General features: G+C 37.6%; 1 protein-coding gene across 1 annotated transcript in view; it reads left to right on the top strand.

Annotated features, from left to right (window-relative positions):
- The window catches only part of THSD7B (thrombospondin type 1 domain containing 7B), an 860,293-nt gene that overhangs the window by 827,624 nt on the left and 8,048 nt on the right, over nt 1-24,621 (top strand). The window contains exons 21-27 of the mRNA XM_060626021.3: nt 8,810-8,955; nt 14,052-14,211; nt 15,223-15,396; nt 15,497-15,592; nt 18,238-18,320; nt 20,370-20,562; nt 23,648-23,735. Coding sequence (XP_060482004.3) covers nt 8,810-8,955; nt 14,052-14,211; nt 15,223-15,396; nt 15,497-15,592; nt 18,238-18,320; nt 20,370-20,562; nt 23,648-23,735 — 940 coding nt within the window. The remainder of the gene's footprint in view (nt 1-8,809; nt 8,956-14,051; nt 14,212-15,222; nt 15,397-15,496; nt 15,593-18,237; nt 18,321-20,369; nt 20,563-23,647; nt 23,736-24,621) is intronic.

Here is a 24,621-nt window from a genome sequence, read left to right as displayed (position 1 = left end):
AAAGTACCACAACTTTGTGATTTCCAGCATTTTTTTTTCTTTTAAGCAAAGGTAAGCTGGTAACCTTCATTTTTAGTATCTGTATAATACGTGATCAGTGTGGTATCCTTGAGCAGGCACAGTCCAATTGCTATAACAATTGAAAATTATATCAAGTAATTAGTTCCTATGACAAGAGGATAATAAGCTAAATTATAAAATTATAGAATGGGGAAAACCAAAGACCAGACAAGAAACCAGAAGATCTAGGTTTTCAAGTTGGGTCTTCTAATGGCAAGTCAGAGGACTTTGAACTAGTCTTTGCATAACTTATACTATTTATCTGTAAATCGATGAAATGTTAGAACATTTCATTTTTAACATGTATTGTTCAGTGGCACAACTACTAGAGCCAGGAGTGTTTTCGTAACTTTACAACAGTACTATAAAGGACAGGTATAACTTTACAGGTGAGGTGATAAGCAGTTAAATAATCTGCTCAAGGTCATGCAGCTTGTTATGGAGGAAAGATTTGAACCCATGTTCAGGTGTCTCCAAAGCCCCGTTTTGCCCCTTTGCCTCTGACACCGTACTTGTAAATGTTCACGTTGTGTATATGGCCCTGTGTTGGGTGCTATATCACTTTATAAAAATTCTCCTAATATATACATATATTTAAAAATAAGCAGAGGAAATGGATCTCAGATTAGAACACAAAGGGCAGGGGCACCTGGGTGGCTCAGTTGCTTAAGCGTCTGACTTTGGCTCAGGTCATGATCTCACAGTCTGTGGGTTTGAGCCACACGTTGGGCTCTGTGCTGACAGCTGAGAACCTGAAGCCTGCTTCGGATTCTATGTCTCCCCTGCTCATGCTCTGTGTCTCTCTCAAAAATAAATGAACATTAAAAAAAATTTTAAAGAACACAAAGGGGCAGCAAGGGCTTTAAGAAGTCCCTCTGAATTTTCAGCCTCGTAAATATTTACTGGTTTCATAATCAACATTGTTGCATATTATCTGGTTTGTCTAATTGGAATATAGCTGCAGGGAGCTAATATTACTGACAGGAAGTGTGTGACTCTAACAGACAGAGTAGCTGCAGGATGGCTAAAATCACTCTCTCTGCCCTTCTCTTCTTGTGTCACCTGGGGAACTTCTTATTGGGGTATTTCTGCTGTATGTAAGTTCTTACAGTGGTCCATCAACTTTTGTTAGCTTTTAATGGGACTGAAATGTGATTATTGAGAGTAGAACTAAAGATAGATGGCTAGAACGCATTAACAGAGAAGTCTAGAGCTCTTTATTGCCAAGCAATACCAAAGGTGCCTAATCTTCTATTCTTGGAAAGCCTACTGCAATCCATGATACCATGGTCTTCTCTTGATCTCTAAACCTGTGGTTCTGGCTTAGCATACCTCACTCCCAGATAGATGATCATGGCTTGGACTAGTCTGCTTTACTGTGAAAATCTTCTGGAATCTTTATCTTACCTGAGTTGAGCGTTCTCTAGGATGACAAGTACATGGGTGCCTGAAGCAATTTCTACATAGGCCAAGCAATCCCTCTGTAGGGGAAACCCTTGCACCATAGCTCTGAATGCAGAACTGTTTATCTTCCATTTATAACAATGCCAAACATAGGCCGAAGATCAGTCTTTAAGTTTCAGATGGGGACCAACATTTTTACTCATGTTGTTATATTAGAAAATAACACTGATCCTTTGGGTGCCTGGGTGGCCCAGTTGGTTAAGCATCCAGCTTCAGCTCAGATCATGATCTCACAGCTTGTGAGTTCAAGCCCCATATCGGGCTCTATGCTCACAGCTCAGAGCCTGGAGCCTGCTTTGGATTCTGTGTCTCCCTGTCTCTCTGCTCCTCTTCTGCTCTCTGTCTCTGTCTCTCTCAAAAGTAAGTAAATATTAAAAAATTTTTAAAAAATAAAGAACCTTGACCCCAAATCCATGTCCACCAGAGTGTATATTTAAAACAATATTTACACTTAAATTTGGATAAAAAAAATCTAAGCAATATTTGTTTTAACTTTTTAAGTAAACTTCACACCACCTGTGGGGCTTGAACTCACATCCCTGACATCAGGAATCATATGCATTACCAAATGAGCCAACCATATGCCTCTAAGTGATATTTGTTAAGAGAATTAAGTAGTAGATGGCAGTATAAAGAGCCCTATGAAATCAACTGAACATTTTAGATAATATAGTTTCTACTGCTTTCAGAAATTTAGTGACAAGTACTCAAAAGCAAATAAAGAGCTATCAGAGTGGAAGGTGTTAATACTATAATTTTAATTACTTTTTACTAAAGGAAAATATGAAATGTATGAATGCAGGTAGCACATTTATTGTAGAGGGTAGGCCTAAGTACACATCTCAGACTTGTCTAAGTGTCCTAACAATTACACTGTAGCATCTGACACCTGATTTGGACCAGATGAGATCCTGGGAAAGCACATGCTTTTGGAATAAAATAGACCTTTTTTCCAATCGTGCTAGCTGCGTGATTTTGAAGAAAAAAAAAGTTTTGTATATATATAACTTCTCTGAGCTTCAACTTATGAACTGAGAGTATTAATAATTGTGTCTGAATCAGAGTCTGAGATCGGGATTCTTGTTGAAGTGATTTATTTGAGGGTAGTGGGGAGAACAGGTGTTCTCAGGGCAATGGGAGCAAAGCAAGCAGAATAAGGAAGGGAGAAGAATGAAGCAAGAATATTCTATATCATCTCTGTATCAAAGAAGATTGTATTCACTTATGTAATTTAGTCCCTCCCTCCATAATAAAGGATACTTTTGTAATGACAGAAGGTGTTATACAATAAATTATCTTAGCCAGAGACATACGTGATTACTATTAATAGATTGGCATGACCAGCTGTTAATGAGGTTTTTTAGTATTCCCTTTCTTCTTTTTCATTTATTTTGTCATCTGCTAGAATTAGCCACTACTAACCTTAGGTAGCAGGCACCAAAACCTTAAGAATAAATCCATAGGAGGAAATACTTAAAAATGGAAACATTGTACTCAGTACCCTAATTGTTGGGTGCATATCAGAAAGGATGACCATCAACTTGAGATTGGCGACATTGAGCCCCATCCATGGTCAGCCCCTTGTAGTTACTTGTCAGCTCTGGAAGACCAACCTTGCCAACAATTGTGCATATGCCTTGAAAAGTCAAATCCTATTCAAAAGAAATAATTCCATGGTGGAAATCAAACCACTCTTAATATTCAACTAACATGGCATATGCACAAAGTGACTTTATCTACCACTAATACTGTATTTACACATCTACAGTGCATCAGGGTTTATGGGCATGTTCATATGAATTGCTCATATACTCTAATGAACTATTTAAGGTTAAACAGGTATGTTCTTTATTGCTCTATTATTCTTATATTTCCTTTTCTACTTTCCCCTACATACATACTTTGCACTGTTTGTCTGGGTCATATTCAAACTGTCCAGAGCTGCTATCAAAACCATAATTTTCAGTTAATCCAATGACTATGTATCAGGGACACAGAAGAACTGTTGTTTAAAGCATGCCACTGTAAAGGTACATGGTGGCTGACTCCTCGTACCTGAAAGTATGGTCAGAGAACCATTGCATTTGACTCCATTTCCTTTTATGAATATAGAAATTGAGAAATATTTGAATAGTTTTGAGAGCTTTTTACTGCTTTAATTTTCCACATCCACTTTGTCAGTGGAGCCTCAGAGTAAAGTCTGAAGACTGCTGAGTTCAATGGGAGTGTAATCTGGTCTCATATGCTTTAAATCTATATGCAGATTCCAATATAGGCCTCTGTGTGTGTGTGTGTGTGTGTGTGTGTGTGTGTGTGTGTGCGCGCGCGCGCGCGCACGTGTGTGTTACAACTCATATGCCTCCTTGTTGCTTTTTTTTTCTGGAGTTCTTACCATGTAATTCATTTTCCTTTGTTGCAAGTAATTATTGCCAATTTAAGTGTAGGCCCAATCTCACTGTTGCTCTTAATGAGTTCCCAAAATTCCTCAGAGGAGAGGAAAAGGCTCAGAGAGAATTCCTAGCAAACTTACCCTACTGTAATTTGGGTCTTTATTAAATTGAAAACATATTTTATAAGGCAGTGCTTTTCTCTCTTTTATAGTTTGAAGAGTAGATGAATAGAGAGTCCATTTCTATTTCTACATCTCCTTGGTACTGCTCATGAAGCATCCTGTCTATAGTTACTATTGAATTCAGGTTCCAAATAGATTCCAAGTCCCATGTCTAATACTATTTAAGAACATAGACCCAAACAAGAGGAGTGCAACAGAGTGTCCAAGAAAATTGCCCCATTTTCAGATTTGAAGCATCAAGATATGCACAGTAGCGACCTTCACTCTTACTCTGAGGGCAGAAGGAATCCAAGCTAGAGTGGAAGGGGTTTAGTGAGTTGGGACCAGGCTGAATCATTAGGAGTTTCATAGTTATATGCATTTCATATTATAATCCCCATAGAATACAGGTAGAAGCAGCCAGGGCCAATTCTAGGAATGGATATGAAATAGGGGTTGTTAAAACAGATGGTTAAAAAAAGAAGTTTCAACAACCACCTACTCTATTTCTGATACATTGTTAAGGTGGCTTATATGATATTTTTTGATTGATACAACCAACATGAGATGACTCTAAGGAATCTTCATCATCTCAGTATTTTTCACCTGAATCAGCATAATTGTGAGTTCTGAAGGAAGCCAGTCCCTTTATAATATCAAAATATTCATGAACGAACTGACCATTTATTTATGAAGCCATCCTCCAACCAATGACCTTTCTCCACTGACACATGTTGTGTCACTGCATCAGAGTATTCATTGGCCAGTCTCTAGCTGAAAACAGAGTATGTACCCAGAACAAAGGGATACAAAATGCAATAGTCCGTACACCAAAGATAAACGGGAGTTCTTGAGAAAATTGGTGAAAAGTGAGGTGAAAGCCAAAGATTATGATGGTCAAACTGCAAAAGCCAGTCATGAAACAATGCACCTTTTATAGGGTAATCACCACATTATATAAGAAGTATCAGTAGCTGATTTATCATTTGTCCTCATAATGATTGCAGGGTCGCCATCATCATCTACACGGTAGTTGACAGTAGATCAAATAAAACTACTTGCATACTTTTCAGTTCCAGAAAAAGTCCCATTTAGACTTTTATTATTTATTAAAAATAATTTGATTCCTATTTAAACAGATGCATTTTTAAGTGGCATTTTCCTCAGCATGAGTTATCCTCAGATAATAAGGACTTTTTGTATATTTTACAGAAGAGGAAATTCATGCTCAGAGGAGTTAAAATACTTCCATGCGCTCACATCATTTACAAGCTGTTAATTTGAGAGAACTGTTTCCAACTGGAGAATTTTGATGCTAAGTCCAGGTTTCTTTTCACCATACATCCACTATTTTAAAATTCTCTTTCTCTTATATACTCTATCACATCGTAACTTTAAACGTCTTTAATTTGGCCACATTTTCACTCCCCCCCCCGCCCCACATGAAAATTCACTATCACCAAAACCATTTCTTCAAGAGTTTCATTTTAGGGTTCCTTTTGGAACAAACAGTGTTGAGAGATGTTGCTTAATTGAATATTCCATCCATTCTGATGTTTGGAATCCCAGGCAAGTTTAGACTACCACCACTGGAGACGGCAGGCCTCCTTGTTGATACTGTCTGTATTCCATGCAGCTAAATTTAACACTTAAAACTTCAGGATGTGTGAAAGAGTGCCTAATTTGAGGGGCAATTTCTCTGATTATTTAATTTATACAACCCAAATCCCTGACTTAAAAAAGAAACTTAATGAAAGATATCAAGTACCCACAGAAACGTTTTACACACTCATGCTTTCATTAGCAATATTTTTTCTCATTGAACTTTAATACTCGCCATTTAAACATGACAGTATACTTCAAAATGTAGGATTATTATATGCTCTTTGATTTTAAAATGTTCTTGGTAGTAACTGGCACTGTTTGAAAATATTATTTTTCCATTAGGATAACAAAAGGCAGAGAAATCATACGGCTGGGCTTACAATGAATGGTTTTAAGACTTGATTATTTCAGAAAGTAAAAGCATCATTTTTTTTTTCTGTTGAATACTTTAGGTCCCCCCGCCCCCCCCCCCACACACACATACCTCTATGCCCAGCAAAAGGTATATCACTTTAATAGAAATAAATGAAACGGTTCTAAAGTAATGGCCATCTGTATGTCATCAATTCAAGAACAAACTTGAAATTATTTGGTTAAAATGAAATAGAGCCTTTTTTAGCTGTGATAAAGGCAACACTGCATTGTTATTATTCTTACAACGATTTATAGAACAGAATGGAATTATAATGACACTTAGGGTAGTAGGCATTTAGGTCAAGAGAATACACGTAAAGATTATTATAAAACTGAAGAGTATTTAAGCAAGAATTAATGTAAAATACCAAATGTATTCACCAAGTAGAGACAACATTTCATACAAATGATGTCCAAATGGTATTACTTGATTTGAGTGATGCTGGGTAGAACATCATTTCAAAAATGCATTCTACATAGGAACTCAGCACCCAAGAAGAATGGGTAGATTCTGTTATTCACCAAGCACAGGTTATTGTTGACTCAAGGTTTACTGTCATCCAAAGTTCCTTTTATCTTTTGCATAAAAGGCAGTGGTAAGTAGTTCTCCTTGCTCTCTCAACTCAGGGCTAATACAGTAACCTCTGGAGCAAAACTTCCTGGGTTTGAATCCTGTTCTGCAGCTTACTAGTTTTTTGACCTTAGACATCTGACTGAAACTCTACCTCATTTTCCTTATCCACAATATGGGAAATAGAATTTTCCTTGAGGGTTGTTATGATTCTTCACTATATAAGTATTTAGAATAGTGCCTTGTATATGGTACCTGGTCAACAATTGTGTTGACATATCATCACACATTTTCAGGTACCAAATACCACATAGATAATTTATGAAAATATGAATTGTACAAATATTCAGTTAGCACTTAATGTGTATGAAATACCATGTTAAGGACAGAAGCCGAAGCCTGAAGGCATAGAGAATACAGTGATTAGAACTTCCTAGTTTTCTTCAAAAGGTCTTCTCAGACCAAATTGGTTTACTACAAAATCAATAATATTCTGGTGGCCAGTAAGAGGTCTAGTCCACTGAAAGGTGAGTCACTCTTACTTGTCCCCAAACTTGAGGGCATCTGAGAATTATTCCTACCCAGGGCTTTCAAGTGAATTCTGTGTTGAAGTCATCACTCGCTTTCCATTTTATTATTATTATTATTATTATTATTATTATTATTATTATTATTTTAGAAAGGGAGGGGTGGAGGAGGAGAGAGAGAAAATCTTAAGCAGCTTAGCATGAAGCCCGAAGCTGGATGGCTCTCAGGGCCTGAGCTGAAGTCACAGTCAGATGCTCTATGGACTGAGCCACCCAGGCACCCCCTAGTTTTCCCTTTTTCTTAACCTATAATTCTAGAATCTTTGGTATTGACTAAAAGATCCCATTTAAATAGCCTTAATAGCATTGGCTCAACCTATTCTTCTTCTGGTTTCCCCTGTTCCAGCCAGTTTGGCTTTCTGTCAGTTCTTCAGACAGGTTTTGCTACTTTGCATCTCATGACTTCTTCACATGCCCTTTCTTCATCATGAGACACTTTCTGTATATCCTGTCTGGCTGACTCCTTCAGATTTCTACTTAAAGGTCAGCTGCTCATGGAAATGTTCTCTGATTCCTTCCCAGACTGGCATATATCCCCATAACATTCTCTCAGAGAACCCTGGGGTTTTTTGTTGTTGTTGTTGTTGTTTATCACAAATACAATTACACAGTTAACTTTATAACAACAGTGGAAGGACATCATAGTCACAGATAACTATCCACACAATAGTACCTCATCAACAAAGAAGAGTAAGGACAGGAGTGCGTCGGGAAAGAGCCAGAGAAAAACACAGACATTTACATTCTGTCCACTCTTCCCCTTCAACAGACTTATGACCTGATGCCCATAAGTGCCCTTAAAATGACATGGGAGCCCTGCTCTTTCTTGGCTGTTCCCATTAACCAATTTTCTTTTTTTATGAAATGAAATACCAGTATTTGAACATATTTTTCAAACATCATGCCTCCTTGACACAAGCCAACAACTTAATCTTGTACTCAGTTAAAAAAGAATTTGGCTCTAAACTGTAGGAAAATTATCCATGTTGAATTAATTGAGAGATACTCTGAAGATCTTGGGGTGGCACCTTCCTAAGGAATTTTCTAAGGTAATTTGAGTTGTGTGCAAATTTTTACCCTACCTGCTAATTTAGAACCTAACAAGAAAGATGCAACTCTATTTTTAATATTTCTAATCTTGGCCTAAAGTACAAGGTCTAAAAGGGCAGAAGCTACATCAATTTCATCACTGTATCCCTGGCCCATAGCAGGATGCCTGGATCATACTGGAGCTTAATAAATATTTGTTGAATTAATTAACATTCCACCAATGTTTATAGGATCAGTCTATTTGGGCAACAATATAGTTTGGAGTTAGAAAAACTAAAGAAGTAGAAGGCAGACAGAACTACAGAACCTTAATCATTATGCAGACTTTATAGACCCTGCATGCCCATAGGAACCTAAATTAAAATAGCAGAAAAACTGAGAGCCAGACATGACAAAGTTCAGTATATTTTAATGAAGACTTATGTATGGAAGGCAACATTCTGTCTTTTAATTCCCTTTCTAAGCCAGCCTGTAAACAAAAAGCTAACACCTTCCTTATCCTTTTAGGTCGAATGAGCCGGACTCGATTTATCATTATGCCAACCCAAGGAGAAGGACGGCCATGCCCCACAGAGCTTACCCAGCAGAAAACCTGCCCAGTGACGCCCTGCTACAGCTGGGTCCTCGGCAACTGGGCTGCATGCAAATTGGAGGTAGGTCATGTAATGATACTTAAAGAAATCTTCTTAGTATGCCTAAAGCATCTGTCTGGTCAACCTGTGTGCTGATGGAATAAATTTCACAGCACCAGGGGCCTGTACAATGTACTTTTATGCAATAGAGCACATGCAAAAATATAACCAAATGACTTAACCTCATGCCAAGTGTTGTCACTAGGAAAATAGCCATTCATTAGTCACTGATTCTAAAAGGGTCATGGGACTTTCATTCTCTTAGGCATTCTCAAAAATACCATGTTATCTTCTTGGCTTATTGAAAATATCAAAGTATTATTTAATTAGGCAAAAGCCTGATGCTATGGCACAGCTTGCTGTGGACTGTATTTCTTAAAGACGTACTTTTAGGCTTAGACAAAATCTTGCATATGGGCAGAAAATCAAAAGTGTATGAAAGTTACGTTTTAACATTATTACACAAACCAAGGTTACTACACTTTCCTCAACGATTACTTTTTTATTGACCTGAAATATAAATGCCTAGCAACATCATCATATATCACATACCCAGAGCTTTTGCTGGATCAGCAAAGATCTCCTACTGCATTTTCTCTCTGGTTTCTAATGTACGAAAAAGCACATTGATTTTTTTTATTCTCTTATTTTACTAGTTTTTCCTTCAGTTCATATTCCAAAGCACATTTTAATTAGGTAACAATAATTGTGATTAAGCATTAAGAAATCTGCTGAGTATTCTCATAGAGATGTTTAGTGTTCCTGTCAGGATGACATTGTCATGCAGCATTACTATCTTGCAGAAGTTAAATGCCCATGTATTTTAATAAGTCCCAGAGGAACAAAATTGTGTGGTACATTTGTTCAGTCTCCTTTTTACAGAAAATAAGATAATCATGCTCATTAATTCAATAGTAACCTAACATTACTGAATCTGAATACTTTGCCTACCAGTCTAAAATCTTCTTTCCTAAATCTTAAGCAATTTTTAAATGCTGCTTGGAATCACAATAAAAAATGGAAGGAGTAGTTTTCCTTATAATTGTAATAACTGTTGACAGAGTAGAGAAAATAAACTCAAAGAATTCAGGAACCCATTGCAGGGCAATAGAGAAAAAAGTTAGGGGGGAGAGAAAGAAAGGGTATAAGACTGAGAAAAATCCCATGCTCTAAGTCTTGCCAGGCATATAACTACTACTCTACCTTAACTGTTCTTTTTGTACCTTCCCTTTTGATCTCCTCAGGTATAAAGAGCTTTTTTTAAATATGCAATCTGCCAACTTGTCCCATGGGGATATTATGGGAGAAATGCCAAATGTACTGTTTCATTTTGCTCTCACATAACTGAGTTCTTGCCAGAACCATAGGAGCAAGAGTGGCGAGTTGTGAACATTTTCTGTAGAATTGCCAGTGAGGGTTGGGGATTGTAGCATCCTTTGGAGATACCCAGGCTTGGAGACCCTGGAGACCCTAGTAGCAGGAGTATCCAGAAATTTTAGCGATGCTTCCATTTTCTAGACAAGGTTATTCTTGTTCACTGACACTTCCAGTCAGGAGGAAATGCTGCAGTTTAACTTAATTCAGGCAAAGCTCTTGAAAAACAAGTCTAGGTAGTGAATTGTTCTGGGGTGAGCACCTTACCGGAACAGGGCCAGTCAGCTTTCTTCCCTAAGAATTTGGAATAGTATTGGATCTGTTCAAAGATTGTGTATCCAGGTACTCTTGCTGCATTTTCCTGCCCTGTAGATAAAATAAGTAACTCTGAAGCAGACGCGAACAAAGAAGGTGCCACACAAAAAGAGGAGGCAAAAAAGAAAGGGAATCATGATGGTATGAGTTGAATTTTGCCTGAGTTCAAGCTGCATTTCTGCTTTTTCTGAAGCCTGTGAACTCTTTGTGAGACAGATAATTCAGTATCTCTTTAGCGGGTTGCCTTTTCTTAAATGTATATGGAAACAGAGTTTGGAATTACTGATTAAAATACATGTGGGCCTCTGCATACAAAGGCAGATCACGTCTCTCACAGCTGCACTTCTCCTTGTCCTGGCTACCCTTACCTGCCAAATAACAGGTTGGGCACTCATTCACTGAGGGTGGTGGTGATGTCCAAGTGGCTGACTGCCATCCAATGGATCAAACCATCAGAGAAGCTACAACAGGGCACAGTGGATGTAGCAAAATGCCACTAACATAGAAAGAGATTAGCAAAAGGAAGTGTTAATCCTTAGGCTTTGCTTTTATTTTATTTTATTTTTTAGTGTTGTCTAGCTCTTTCTATCCAAATTCCTCAGTTGATAACATGTATCCACACATATGTTCATGAATCTGTTGTATGGGCTCAGACTCCCAGAGTCTAACAGGCTTAATGTTGGCCAAGGTTCTGCCAGTTCCTAACTCTGCCATTTCTGCCAAATCTGTAAACTCTCCAAGTCTGTTTTTCTTACCTCTATCAGGAGAGTAGAAATAGTACCTGTTTTTTTCTGGGAGCTTTTGGTAGGAATTAGAGAGTTTATATATAGTGCATACCTTGGTACCTGACATAAATTAAGAGCTCAATAAATTGTAGTTGCTATTATAATTTTGATTAAGACTATGATTATGATTATTATCACCATCTGCCTCTCCACATCTGGAGAGTATACAAAACATCCATCAATGATGCGGACAGTGGAGAGTCAGCGAGAGAATCCTCACTTGTTGATATTCTTGCTCAAAGAAGCCTGGGTCTACTTTCAGTCTCTTAGTGTGGAAAGCTTCATGAATGACAGTGAGTGAATGCTTGCCTTATGAATAAAATTATCATTCTAATGCTGATTTCTCTTCATCTTATGGCTGCTGTTGTCAAAGATATAGGAGATTAAGGTTGAATATGGGTACATACTAGGAACACATTCTTGTTTGTCTTGGTTTTTAAAGGGATCCCTGATGTAGACTTGTTTCCTGTCACTTCTTCACACTCCCATCTCCTGGAATGTCAAACAAAACTCTAATCAACTGCATCTTCTGTTACCTGAGGTTTCAGAAGGCAAATTTCATACACTGCCAAGTCTTCAGACTCTTCTTTCCAAGTACTCTGTAGCAAAACATATAGCTTAGACAATTCTGCAATGGATCCATCATCCAGAATGATAACTTATAAGAGAGAACCCTCTCCCCAAAAAGAAATTCAACTTACACTAGTTATTTTCCACTTTAGAGAGTAAACACTTATTAGAGGATTTGCCTTAAATGAATCTACTGTGTCTGGACTTTGAACCTCTACTTATCTCCCAAAAAATGCACTCAGGTCAAAATTAGGGTGCATTTATTTGAAAGCTTCACAATAGCCACAAAAATTATTATAGCAATTATGAAGTATTGATAAATCAGATGTGTGAATTGCCATCTTAAACAATTGTTAATCCTTGTGAAAAAATCTCTAGAAGCAAAGGTGATACTCCCCAATTTATGTGCCTATTCAGGTTTTTAAGCTTTAAATGGCTACAACTTGGACCTCCCCTAAGTTGTACCTTTTCTTTCTTGACAGTATGTCTTTAAATCATAATTTTCTTGTTATGTCAAGAATTTTTCTCAACAGCCACTCTGTAACATCGTGTACCTCTAGCAGTCTGTCCACGACCTGCCGTTGGCATTCAGCAGTTGCTGCCACAGGGCCTTGACCTGATCGGTTCTCAGCTGGCCTTCCAGTTCCCAGACCCGTTCCATGCCCTGGCACGCTGTCATGACTACTTTAGCTGATCACCTCATCCTCCTTTGCTTCTGCCACAAAAGTCCACAAAAGCTCCAAAGCCTAAGAAAGGCCGTTTCTGGCCCCTGCAGGGGGCAGGGCATAAAAAGAACATGAACCCCAGTTTCCCAGTGCAAAGCAGTTTTCACATTGTCACCTAATAACGGGTTAGTGGATTATAGCATGTGGTATCCCTGACTGCAGTAACAGAGGTGCAGAGGTGGGAGCTCTCTCTCTAGCTTTTTCTCTCTCCACCTCTCCCACCACATGAGCAGGAGTCATGAAAACTCCAGCTCTTACACTGACTTCTGGATTTTTTGGAAATTGAGCAACACACCTTGGAAGTTTAGGGGAGTTAATACTGCCTGGGATTGCTTCCCTCCCCCATCTTGGATGGTATTAAGGCATGTTACCACATGGCCTGTTTGGAAGATATGGGTGACCAAGAAACCAGCTGTGTTTACTTGTGAAGTTGAGGCCAGCTTGGTAACATACTACCTTTTATTTGCTTTCCCTCTGTTCCTGCTCTAGTTCTTTACTCTCACTCTGCCATCCTAGGATCTCACCTCCTTAGCATAGAAGCTTTGCCTTAGGCTTTGTTTTCTAAGCTATTTATGGAAAAATAGAGCTACTGTCTAGAGTTATCCAAATATCCAGTGGACTTCCTTTTGAAGTATGAGCACTTGACAAAAACTGAGGTGAAAATACTGATGAGTATCTGCCAAAAATGTTATAGTAGGAAACTTTTCATCAGGCAGATGGTTAGGTCAAATAACCACAAAGAGCTTTCTAGTTCTAAGCTTCTGTTTCTGTGAGACATTGCACAAAATTTTTTTCTAATTGCCCAAAAAATCTGAGTGTTACTTGTATTAAATATCTTCAAAGAACATTATTTAACACAGAAGGCATGCTGGGAAAACAACTTCATGTGGCAAGAGAGAAAATCAGTGTTTTATTGAGAACTCCAACCTAATCCATATGAGAAAGTACTGAATTCCCTACAAAAGGAAAACCAGCAAAGTAAAAGAGAAATGTATGCCCTATGGCTGTACATACTCTCTTGGGGAGTGATTATGGATTAGGTTATTTTAATACATACACCTAGACAAATTTTGTATGTTTTTTTTTTTTTTTCTTTTTCAATCCTGGCTGAGTTCCAAAATGAATCATCAGAGTCTGAGTACATACATTCCAGGGAATAAATTTGCATTTTACTTTAGCTTCTCTTTCAGCTCTAGGAGGATTACTTAGTGATACTTTATTGTCAACAATTGAAAGATAACTCCCAAGAGGAGGAAGCTGTGGATTTTCTTGGGCAAGAGGTGGCAGGAGCCAAAAATACTGTGAGATGCTAATTGGGTAATTGTAACAGCATCCTTTCCTTTCTTAGGGTGGAGACTGTGGGGAAGGAGTCCAGATCCGCAGCTTTTCCTGTGTGGTCCACAATGGTTCAGTCTCTCACTCAGCTATAAGTGTGGACGAGGCACTGTGTGGAGAAATGCCCTTTCAAGACACCATCCTGAAACAGCCATGTTCTGTGCCTTGCCCAGGTATGCGATTTTAAATGATTGGGAGGGACTTCCCTGGTGATTTTAATTTTTTTTTTTTGGAGAACGTCTAATTAAAGTTGAAATTTCATATTAGCCACAATAAAAATGCAATAAAGTTACCACTTTATAATATCCTTACAGCTTCAATGGAGGCAGAGTAGGTAAGGGGCAAAAAAGCACTGGAGTTGGAAATTTAAGAACTAAGTTAAAATCTTTGTCACATCACTGGTGTTTACCAGAGACATAGAGTCTAGTGCTTTGAGCCTAAGTTTGCTACATCTAGAAAATGTGTTAATAATGCCTAACCTGAGAGCATTGGCCATCACTCAAAACATGCTGACTGGATCTTTGACGACCCCATGAATGGTGGGGTGGTAGGAGCAAGTAATGCTATAGATTCATAAAAACATTCTAAAAATGTGAAGGTTGTTGTTAGATACATAATATGCATGAGTTGATTTTAATCTTAATAACCAACCTAGCTTGTATGGCATAAGTTTATTTAAGGTGCCTGAATATATCCACACATGTAAATACATACATATATATATACTTACAAATGTGTATGTTTAGATTATTATATATTCTTTAGACTCAAAAATAGTCCACTTCAGAGACCAAATTGTTACCTTTATATAGTGTCTGTGGATGTTTATTTTATAATGTTAATGCTGCTCCTTGAAAACTGAGTTACTATCATCTTTACATCTCCCTTTTAAAAAGTTTATTATCACTAGAAGACATATAGTGTTATCCACATAAAACTGCCACTACTTCATTTCAAATCATAGTAATCTAGTTTTCAGTACTTTCTTGCTAAACTAGATTAAACCATAAATTATTATTCTCAGTGTATTCTAAGTGGGAAATTGGTCAAGGTGGAATGTATAGTACCTAGAACCTGCCTGTATCACTGTGCCATCACCACAAATCTCACTGTGAGCCCTGTCCATGTTTCCAAGTGCCAGTGTTCATGTTATTTTCCTTGCTCTGTACTGCACAATCATCCAGGAGACTGCCACTTAGCGGAATGGTCAGAGTGGAGCACGTGTGAATTAACCTGCATCAATGGAAGAAGCTTTGAGACAATGGGCCGCCAATCTAGGTCAAGGACATTTATAGTTCAGTCTTTTGAGAACCAAGACAGCTGCCCCCAGCAGGTTCTAGAAACACGCCCTTGTACAGGTACCAAGAGCACTTTTCAGTTCTCAGCCTTGATTGAGCAACACTTGTTCTATTTGTATGTGAGGTGTAATAGAACCGCTGTTATCATATTTACTTGCAGGAGGCAAATGTTATCACTACACATGGAAAGCAAGTCTTTGGAACAATAATGAACGAACTGTATGGTGCCAACGTTCAGATGGCATTAATGTCACAGGTATTCCTGCCTAAGATTTGTGTGGGCACTTCAAAAAGATCTGAGTGTTGGTGTTTGTGAGAAGAATTAGCTTACACATTATAAGCAAGAGAAGACTGGGCAGTTGACCTTAGATGATCTTCATAGCAAATTGTCATGAAACCTTATTTTGTTTTAAATTTTGAGGTATATATACTTGGCATATAATGTTAAATTAACTTTGGGTGTACAACATAGTGACCCAACAATTATATACATTACGAAATGCCCACCACAAGAATATCATGATATTATTGACTACATTCCCTATGCTGCATTTTGCTTCCCCGTGACTTATTTTATAACTAGAAATTTGTACTACTTAATCCCCTTCACCCAACACCATCCCCCTCCTTGACCTTTGGCAACCACCAGTTTGTTCTCTGTATTTATAAGTCTGGTTCTTTATTTATTGTTGTTGTTTGTTCATTTGTTTTTTAGATTTTATATAAAGTGAAATAAGAGGACATTTGTCTTTTCCTGTCTGGCTTATTTCACTTAGCATAATACCCTCCATGTCTGTCCATGTGGTTGCAAATGACAAGATCTCATTCTTATGGCTGAGTAATAAAACTTTGCATCTTAGAATGCAAACAATTCTATTTGAAGACTAGTAATATATATGACAAGGCACACTATAAAATTTCCTTAAATAGCATGTTCTGAGACAAAGGCTAAAAAAGAGTTTAAAACACTAGTCTCTAAAGTTTTAAATCATGTTATCTTCTCAGTAAAAAGTTTTTGAGGACATCTCTCAACATATCCTATTCTTGAACTGCTATCCTAACATTTTATGAAACACATACAAAAGTTGAAATTAAAAGGGTGGATAAAGATAAAATATATTTGTTAATGGTGCAAAAAACTGTTTTTGCTCTAGGTTATAGATCTCCGTGTCATGCACTAGAAACTTGGTTTTGGATATTTTGCTAGTCACTATTATTTAATATCTAAATATAGACTGAGAAAAGGCTTCCTCATTCATGACAGTGGATATCATTTGAATGTACAAATGATCTCAATTTTGAGTTTTTTTAATGGCTTATCAGAGAAAATTGTCATTGTTTTTACTGCTCCTGTGGCTGACAGAGCTTATTGAACCAGTGAGAGAAGTTCTGTTCTTCTGTAGGAATTGAAGAATCATCACCTCTGCCTTTGTCGGCATTGTGTATTCCCTTTAATCCATTGTTTATACCTACAATAATTTTAAGCTACTTGCCCATTCTGTAAGTTATTGTTGAAACTAAATACACTGTAAATCTACTTAACCAGGAACACAGAAAGTAGCATCCTCTGCAGCATGCTGAGAGTTAACTGGTGAGGGTTACACTATCAAATTCTCTGCACCTAGTATTTGGTGCATGGTGGACAACATAGGGCCATCCAATGAGCAGCTCAGGTTACGAGTATCAGCTGTTAAGTATTAGAGCTTAATATTTTTTAACTTTAAACACTGTATAAACTCTACAAAGTCTTGAATTTTCTTCCCAATTCCCTAGAGATTTGATACTCCTGGGGTGCAGACACTACTCTTTGGAGATCACTGGTCTAAAGAGTGTAAACAGTCCTCCAACCACTATTGGTAGCAATAGGTCCATGTGGTTATTGCCACTAATGCCCAGATTATCCATTTCACCCATAGGTACTAATTCTGGATTGTAGAATTTTTTTGGTTTTGGTTATTTTTTCCCCCTGTGGGAACAGTAACAGTGGGAATGTAGCCGCATCATTCCCAGGGAAAACATAGATCTGTTTTCTATACCACCTTTGGCTGAAAGCTTTTCGCCAGCTACCCATTCATAAACTATAATTGGGTGACAATTATAGTAAAGCAAAATCTAGAATCTCTAAATGAAACCAGTATTATATAAATACAATTTAAATACTGCCCTCATAATATGTCAAATTCTTAGCTTAGTACCTTGAATCCAGAAAGGCATGACTAATATGTAAATGATTTTCAGATTGTAGGGACATTATTCCATCCATTTACTCAAAAATATTTAATGAACACCTGTAAGTACTGTGTCAGATGTATGACTGCCTCTCCCAGAGCTTATACATTTGCTTTGAAAAATGTGTAAAGCTTCATTTTTATGATCGTGTGTGTGTGTGTGTTCCAGTTGAGATACATTTAAAACTGTTACCAAAGTGTTTGCTATTGTCGTCCATGAATCCATCAGTGGCATTCTTTTCACATTTGGTTGTTGCCAGTTGGCTTATTGCCTAGTTAGGGTATTCAGGAGCAGGAGAAAAATATACATAGAATGAGTCTTTGAGCAGATCTATTTTCTGCTCCAGAACTTACATTGAAATTTCATCAGTTCTTTTCCTGATCCCTGCACGCAGATGTTACCCTCAAGCAGAGCTGTATGATAGAATGACAATGCCAATAAGCAGGTGTAAAAACTACTGTGACCATCTTGTTAGCAGAGCCTCCCCTCTTGAACAATTCTTCCTGGAGTAATCTACAAAATACGGCTGGACCATATGTCAAGCAAATGGATATAAAAAAAATAATACTGTTATAGTGTGGCCATTGCCAGAGAGGAAAGAGGAAAAAAAAAATTTTAATGTTTACCATAGCAAAGTCCACAAGTGATGGTGGGTTTTTTGTTTTTTTGTAGGAGGCTGCTCCCCTCAGGCCCGTCCCGCTGCCATTCGGCAGTGTAATCCAGCCTGCAGGAAACCTTTCTCCTACTGTACCCAGGTGAGTCCGGTGCGGGAGCCTTCTACAGTTAATTGCTGTCTTATGCATATGCTATTGGGTGTTTTCCAGGGGGCTCCAGCCCCAGCAGCAGTTCCGTGTGCTCACGGTACCATCTAGAGGAGTTTGCAGGAATAAATGCAGGTATTAAGGATTTTTCTTTGTAGAGCTATGTCTTATGAAGAACAGTCTTTTTCTGTAACTCTGACTATAGCCAAATCTACCTTTCAGATGTCTAGTTTATATTATCTCTGTTTACCGATAAATGTTCTTCGTGGATTTATTCTGTATTTCTTAAACTTTCATCTAGCCAAACTATTTTGAAAGATATAAATGTTTATATTTGCTAATTACTTAGTAAAAGTTGAATATTTGCCTATGAAGAATGTATGTGCGCCTGCACACTTTTTTTTAAAGCAGAAATCTTTCCCTCTGTTCTTCTCCCATTTACCCCTCAGGAATTAATGCAAAATGTGCAATGTATTCTGTATTCTGATCAATGGCACTCACAGTGTGCGGTGCATATATAAAGTTATGTCATGTTCCCTAAAGAAATAGTTTTCTTCTTCTTATGTGTTCTCTCCCAAAAATTATCTGGTTAAAAATAATTCAAGCACTCAATCCTATTTTATGGATCTTTTAAAGTAGGTTAATTCTTTACCACAGAAAAGCAAATACCTACGCTTACAGAGGAGAAAAGGGGTCAGCAACAACTTCATATGCTAATGAGATTTGCAAAATAGAAGTTGTGGCTTTCCACCAACTATCTGGATACCCTCTTTAATAAAACAAATACCTTTTACGTTGAACCTTTGGCATATGTGATTGGTTACAACTTTTTACTTAGACTAATTGAGATTACCTCAATTGTCATAACTAGTTCTCTCCATTGAACACCATGTAATATCTTCAAACGAAATGTTGTAATAATTGTCATTATGATAAGAATGCTGCCTGTTCACTAAACAATGGGCAGTGATTAATTCTACCATACTTTTCTGATCTTTGCCTTTTGTACAAGATTGAGGTGCCCTCTTTAGTTGGAGTGTCTATTGCTCCTTAAAATCATGTGTTCAGTTAACAATTGATGACCCAAATATAGCCATCCTTCTGAATCACCCAGACCTGAGTGGTTATGTGAGGCTAGGGGCCTGTTCAAATAATGCCATATCAACAGTTTCAGATGAGGAGCTCTAACAGCAAAGTCATACAGATTCATAATTTTATGCTTAACTTGTTCTATTCTTCTCTATCGTCTTTTTATTTGAGGGAAGAGGGAAGAACGATTATTTTCAGTTTCACTCCTAGAGACAGAACAAAATCCTTGTTCGTTATGCCTCATCATAGCCAGCATCTTGGAGAGATTTATTGTATATGAAAATGACCAGAAATTCACAAATATGAAGAACACATTGACATGGTGCCGACTAGGAATGTGATGTATTGTGACACTCAGGTTACTACAAGGAAGCATATGGGACATCTGGTGAAGTCTTTTTTTTTTTTTTTTCCTCTACTTAGGCTGCTCTACTTGAGTGCAGAACCAAGCTTCCAAGCAGAAAGGTAGTTCAGACTAGTTAGTGATCAAGGGTACAAGGGATGAGCAACATTCAGCAGCTGGTGCAGCAACAGACATCAAACAGCACAAAGTACATAATCTGTGTTGCTTTACTTCTCAGCATCAAGGGCAGCAGGTTTGAGTGAGTGGGCAGGAATCTGAAAGAGTTGGGGGAAGAGTAGAAGATAATTTGATTAAGTGTGCCTCAAATATCTCTGCGAGAGAGAAAAAAGGATGGAATGAATGCCGTCTGTTGTGATTTCTTATAGGGGAGGCGTAAGAATTGTAAACCTGCAGAAAAATCTGATGCTGTATTCAAGGGTTGACTTTGGAATTCAGAAAGATGAACTGTTTGGCTTTTCATCTCTTTGGCAACTCTGTTGCTGAAAAACCCCAAACTGCCATAACATATCATGCACGTATTAAGTGATCCCAACATTTAAATTCTTCTTTTTCATCACTGTGTAACCGTAAAACTATTCTGTATTCCATAGGGTGGCGTCTGTGGCTGTGAAAAGGGCTATACAGAGATAATGAGATCAAATGGTTTCTTGGATTACTGCATGAAAGTACCAGGCTCAGAGGATAAAAAAGCTGATGTGAAAAACCTTGCTGGGAAAAACAGACCTGTGAATTCAAAAATACATGATATTTTTAAAGGATGGTCACTTCAACCCCTTGATCCAGGTACATTTAAGACGTAAGAAATACACATTTTTCACATGGGGGTGGGGTTCATGTTGTAACCACTGCTTATGACAGAAAGAATGGAGGGAAGGAAGAGACTGAAGAGGTGATGTGGTCGAATTCAAGGTTTCTTAACTTTGAGTGCCATATAAGAGGTAGTCCCTTTAAATGTAAAATGTTCTCATGGATGGTTTAAGATAAATCTGTTTCAACCCCAGTGTAAAAGATACTGAATTAAGTTCTCAAAATATTAACATTTAAAATTATCTTTCAATTGTAAGTTATCTCTGCAAGAGAGAATGCCTTTTAACTGGAGTTTTCTGTATATAATTCAAATTAAAAGCAAAAATTGCCATAGATCAAGAATGTGTAGATACCTTAGGAAATGTCTAGGGACCCTATCTAGTTTAAGTAACACTAGTGGAGTAGTAAAGAGCCTTAATTTCACAGACAGACATACCTTGGCATCATGGCTCAGAATGTACCCGTTTTGTGATTCAGCATAGTGTCTTTTAATTGATTTTATAAGTGAGTACACAGGTCCATAAGCACCTGCCTTACAGGATTGTTGTTCTACCACCATGCTGGACCTGCAGGGCTTAGGAATTGGTGGTGATTCAGGATAGGAATGAACATTTATTTGACGCTTTCTGTGTACCCTATCATTCTGTGCTGGTTATACGGAGTGAACGATCTCATGAAATTGCAAAAACCTAATGAGATGCTATCATCCCCCATTTTTGAGATTCGGAGTCTGAAACAATGAAAATGAATTTGACCAAGGTCATACCACCAGTAAGTGATAGTAATATTTGAAAGGCAGGTCAGTAAGGCCTTTCATAGATAGCATTTGTTTCAGCTCCCCACTTATGAAGTATGCAGAAAACAAAAGCATGATTCTTGGTGCTTATCATACACACCTTTCCTAGGAAACAAAATGCTACTAATGACTAAGCAAAGTGGTCCAACAGGGCATGGAGAAGAAAGAGGCAGGCAAAGCTCAAGCAAAATATACCCTGGGAATTTCCCCCACAGAACCTATGCACCTGCATATCAAAAGTGCCTCAATGGCGTGCTTAAGTGAAGAAAAAAACAGAAACTAGATCTAGTAGGAGAAATCAGATGTACACTCTTCAACCCCCTCTTCAGGATGACCACAGTATCTTATTCGTTTTTGATCTCCCTGTATGTCTGGGCATGCTATAGGTTTTAAAAACATTTCATTCATTTTGTGACTGAATTAGCAGTAGCTTTAAATTTGAAGGAAGCAGGATATAAAATGTAGCCAGGGTCACCCATTGCCTGACCACCCTACTTCAGGAAGAGAATTAGGGTGAGGTTCTAGAGAAATGAATGCTCAAATCCACACGTGGGGTCCTTAGCCTTTGGGAGCTAATTAAAATATCAGTAATAGCATGTATGTCAACATACATCTGTGTGTCTATGTTTTTCTCTTGATAGTGTAAATTGGAACAACCTCAAGAAAGTCGTTTAGGCAATATGTATCATACAGTTTGACCTAAGAGTTCTTTGCTAGGAACCCATCATACAACTATATATATATATATATATATACTAAATAATATTTGTTATGACTGCTTGTTGTATAAAAAGATGAGTGGAGGGGTGCCTGGGTGGCCCAGTTGGTTAAGCGACCAACTTTGGCTCAGGCCATGGTCTCATGTTTTGTGGGTTCTAGCCCTGCATCAGGCTCTGTGCTGACAGCTCAGAGCCTGGAGCCTGTTTCGGATTCTGTCTCCCTCTCTCTCAAAAATAATAAACTTTAACAAAAAAAAAAAAAAAGAATGGAAATAACCTAAATGTTGATAAACAGAATATGGAAAAACAAAATATAATACACTTATACATCTCCTATTAAAGAGAATGAGACCTGCTTTTAAGATCTAGCATGGAAAACTGCATGCATGCTCTGCTGCTATATTTGCATATACAAAGGAAACTAAAATGATTCACAAGGAAACAGATAACAATGGTCGCTGCTGGGTTGGGAATTGAGAGAGAGCATCAGGGAGACTTATTTTTCACTACATATCTTTTTTCAATAGTTTGAAGTTTGATCCTATCCATTATATTATTATAAAAAGTTATATTCTTTTTTTAAGTAACATGGACCACATCCTTCTACACTGGGGATTTAAAAGTACTGGACCCTCCCAGTACTTCAGTTCTAGGAGGTTTAGGAGTAAAAAGATGAAAGGTACTTTATCACTCAGGGAAGACTTTTTTTCTTTTTTTTTCTTTCTTCCAATGTAATAGGGGATTGCATCATTAGTGTTTCAAAGAGATCTGAATCAAAGCTTTGTTAAAATTTTATGACCATAGAAAAATATCATTACTACATTGAAACCTCATTCTAAAAACCTGACTGAGGCTTTAAAGTGTCTTATAAGCAAAAACTGTAATGGGTAGTGATAATATAATTGAACGTAATTGTGATTTTATTCCAAACAGTTGTTGTTTACAATAGATTTTGATAGTTGTTCATCCCATAGAAGCCTTTCAAGATGCCAATAAGTTTTTTGGACCTGCAGTTAATTACATTCACGTAGTATAATGAATCTTCTGTGTGCATCTATCTTTCAGGAAGGAATGCAGTTCCTTGGAGATACTCAGGCATCTCTCTCAGACCAGTTAAACATGCTCACATAAGCAGAAAATAGAAAAACATATATACACTCAAGTTATACATATTAAAAATCACAAAACAGATCAGACTATTGGGTTCTATTTTTCTTAACTATAGCAGATAGGGCATCAAAATAATAAGCAAATATTCACATGTATGGTTATAATTTGACATAATTTGGTGAATTTATCATTAGCTTATTTGGGCATATAGTTTTTGTTCATTCAACATCATTCAAGAAGCAAAGTCCCCAAAAGTGGTGAGAGTAATTTTCTTTGCATGTAGGATTGCCTCGTAATTTTTTTGGTTCTGTATATGTTGTCAAAATGTATTGTGACACTTTTGTGTTACATGTATAAGACTACATAAACATACAAAATTAAAATAGTCTGAGAATTCTTTTGCATGCTAACCTTATTTAATCTCTATTTTAAACAGATGGCCGAGTAAAAATCTGGGTTTATGGCATTTCAGGTGGCGGTTTTCTTATCATGATTTTCCTAGTATTTACTTCCTACCTTCTTTGGTAAGTACTAACTAGCAAAACGTTTATATTCCATATTCTTATAGGTGACATATTATGCTAAAAGGCCATTGGCTATTGTAATTGGACTCCTGAACCCACAAATAATTATCAACAGTAGAATATAACTTTTTTATTTGGTTTTCAAATAATATCAGAAGATGTAAATCATTATAAGGAAATTTCCATTTTAGTATTTTGATTTAGACTTTTTTTGATTAAATAAACATTAAAATATTTTAATTTTTGAGAGGCAGAGAGAGGGAGACACAAAATCTGAAGCAGGCTCCAGGCTCTGAGCTGTCAGCACAGAACCCAACATGGGGCTCGAACTCACAGACTGCAAGATCATGACCTGAGCTGAAGTCAGACACCCAACCGACTGAGCCACCCAGGCACCCCTGATTTAGACTATCTTTCAGTGTTGACTGTATGTTGGCATCTCTTGGCACCTCCTGGGAATTGATATTTGGTTGCAGCCTCAGAGATTGACTTAATTAATCTTGCATGTGGCCAGGTCATCTGGATGTTTAAAAGCACTCCAGGTAATTCTAAAATGCAGCCAAGGCTAAGAGCCATTACTCCAGATAATTCTAATATGACCTATCTTGACCAGTGGGTTCAATCAGCCTGTTTAGTACATTTTTCTTTTATTTTTGAGAGAAAGACACAGAGTGGGGGAGGGGCAGAGACAGAGCGAAACACAGAATCCAAAACAGGCTCCAGGCTCTGAGCTGTCAGCAAAAAGCCCGACACGGGGCTAGAACTCATGAACTGCGAAATCATGACCTGAGCCCAAGTCGGACACTTAACCAACTGAGCCACCCAGGTGCCCCTTTAGTACATTTTAAATAGAGGCCAGGTTTTATCCACATTGACCAGATAGTAG

Source organism: Panthera onca, chromosome C1 (genome assembly GCF_046562875.1).
Source record: "Panthera onca isolate mPanOnc1 chromosome C1, mPanOnc1 haplotype 2, whole genome shotgun sequence".
Classification (NCBI taxonomy): domain Eukaryota; kingdom Metazoa; phylum Chordata; class Mammalia; order Carnivora; family Felidae; genus Panthera; species Panthera onca.
Note: the sequence above shows the minus strand (reverse complement) of the source record. Positions and strands in the feature narration are given on the sequence as shown.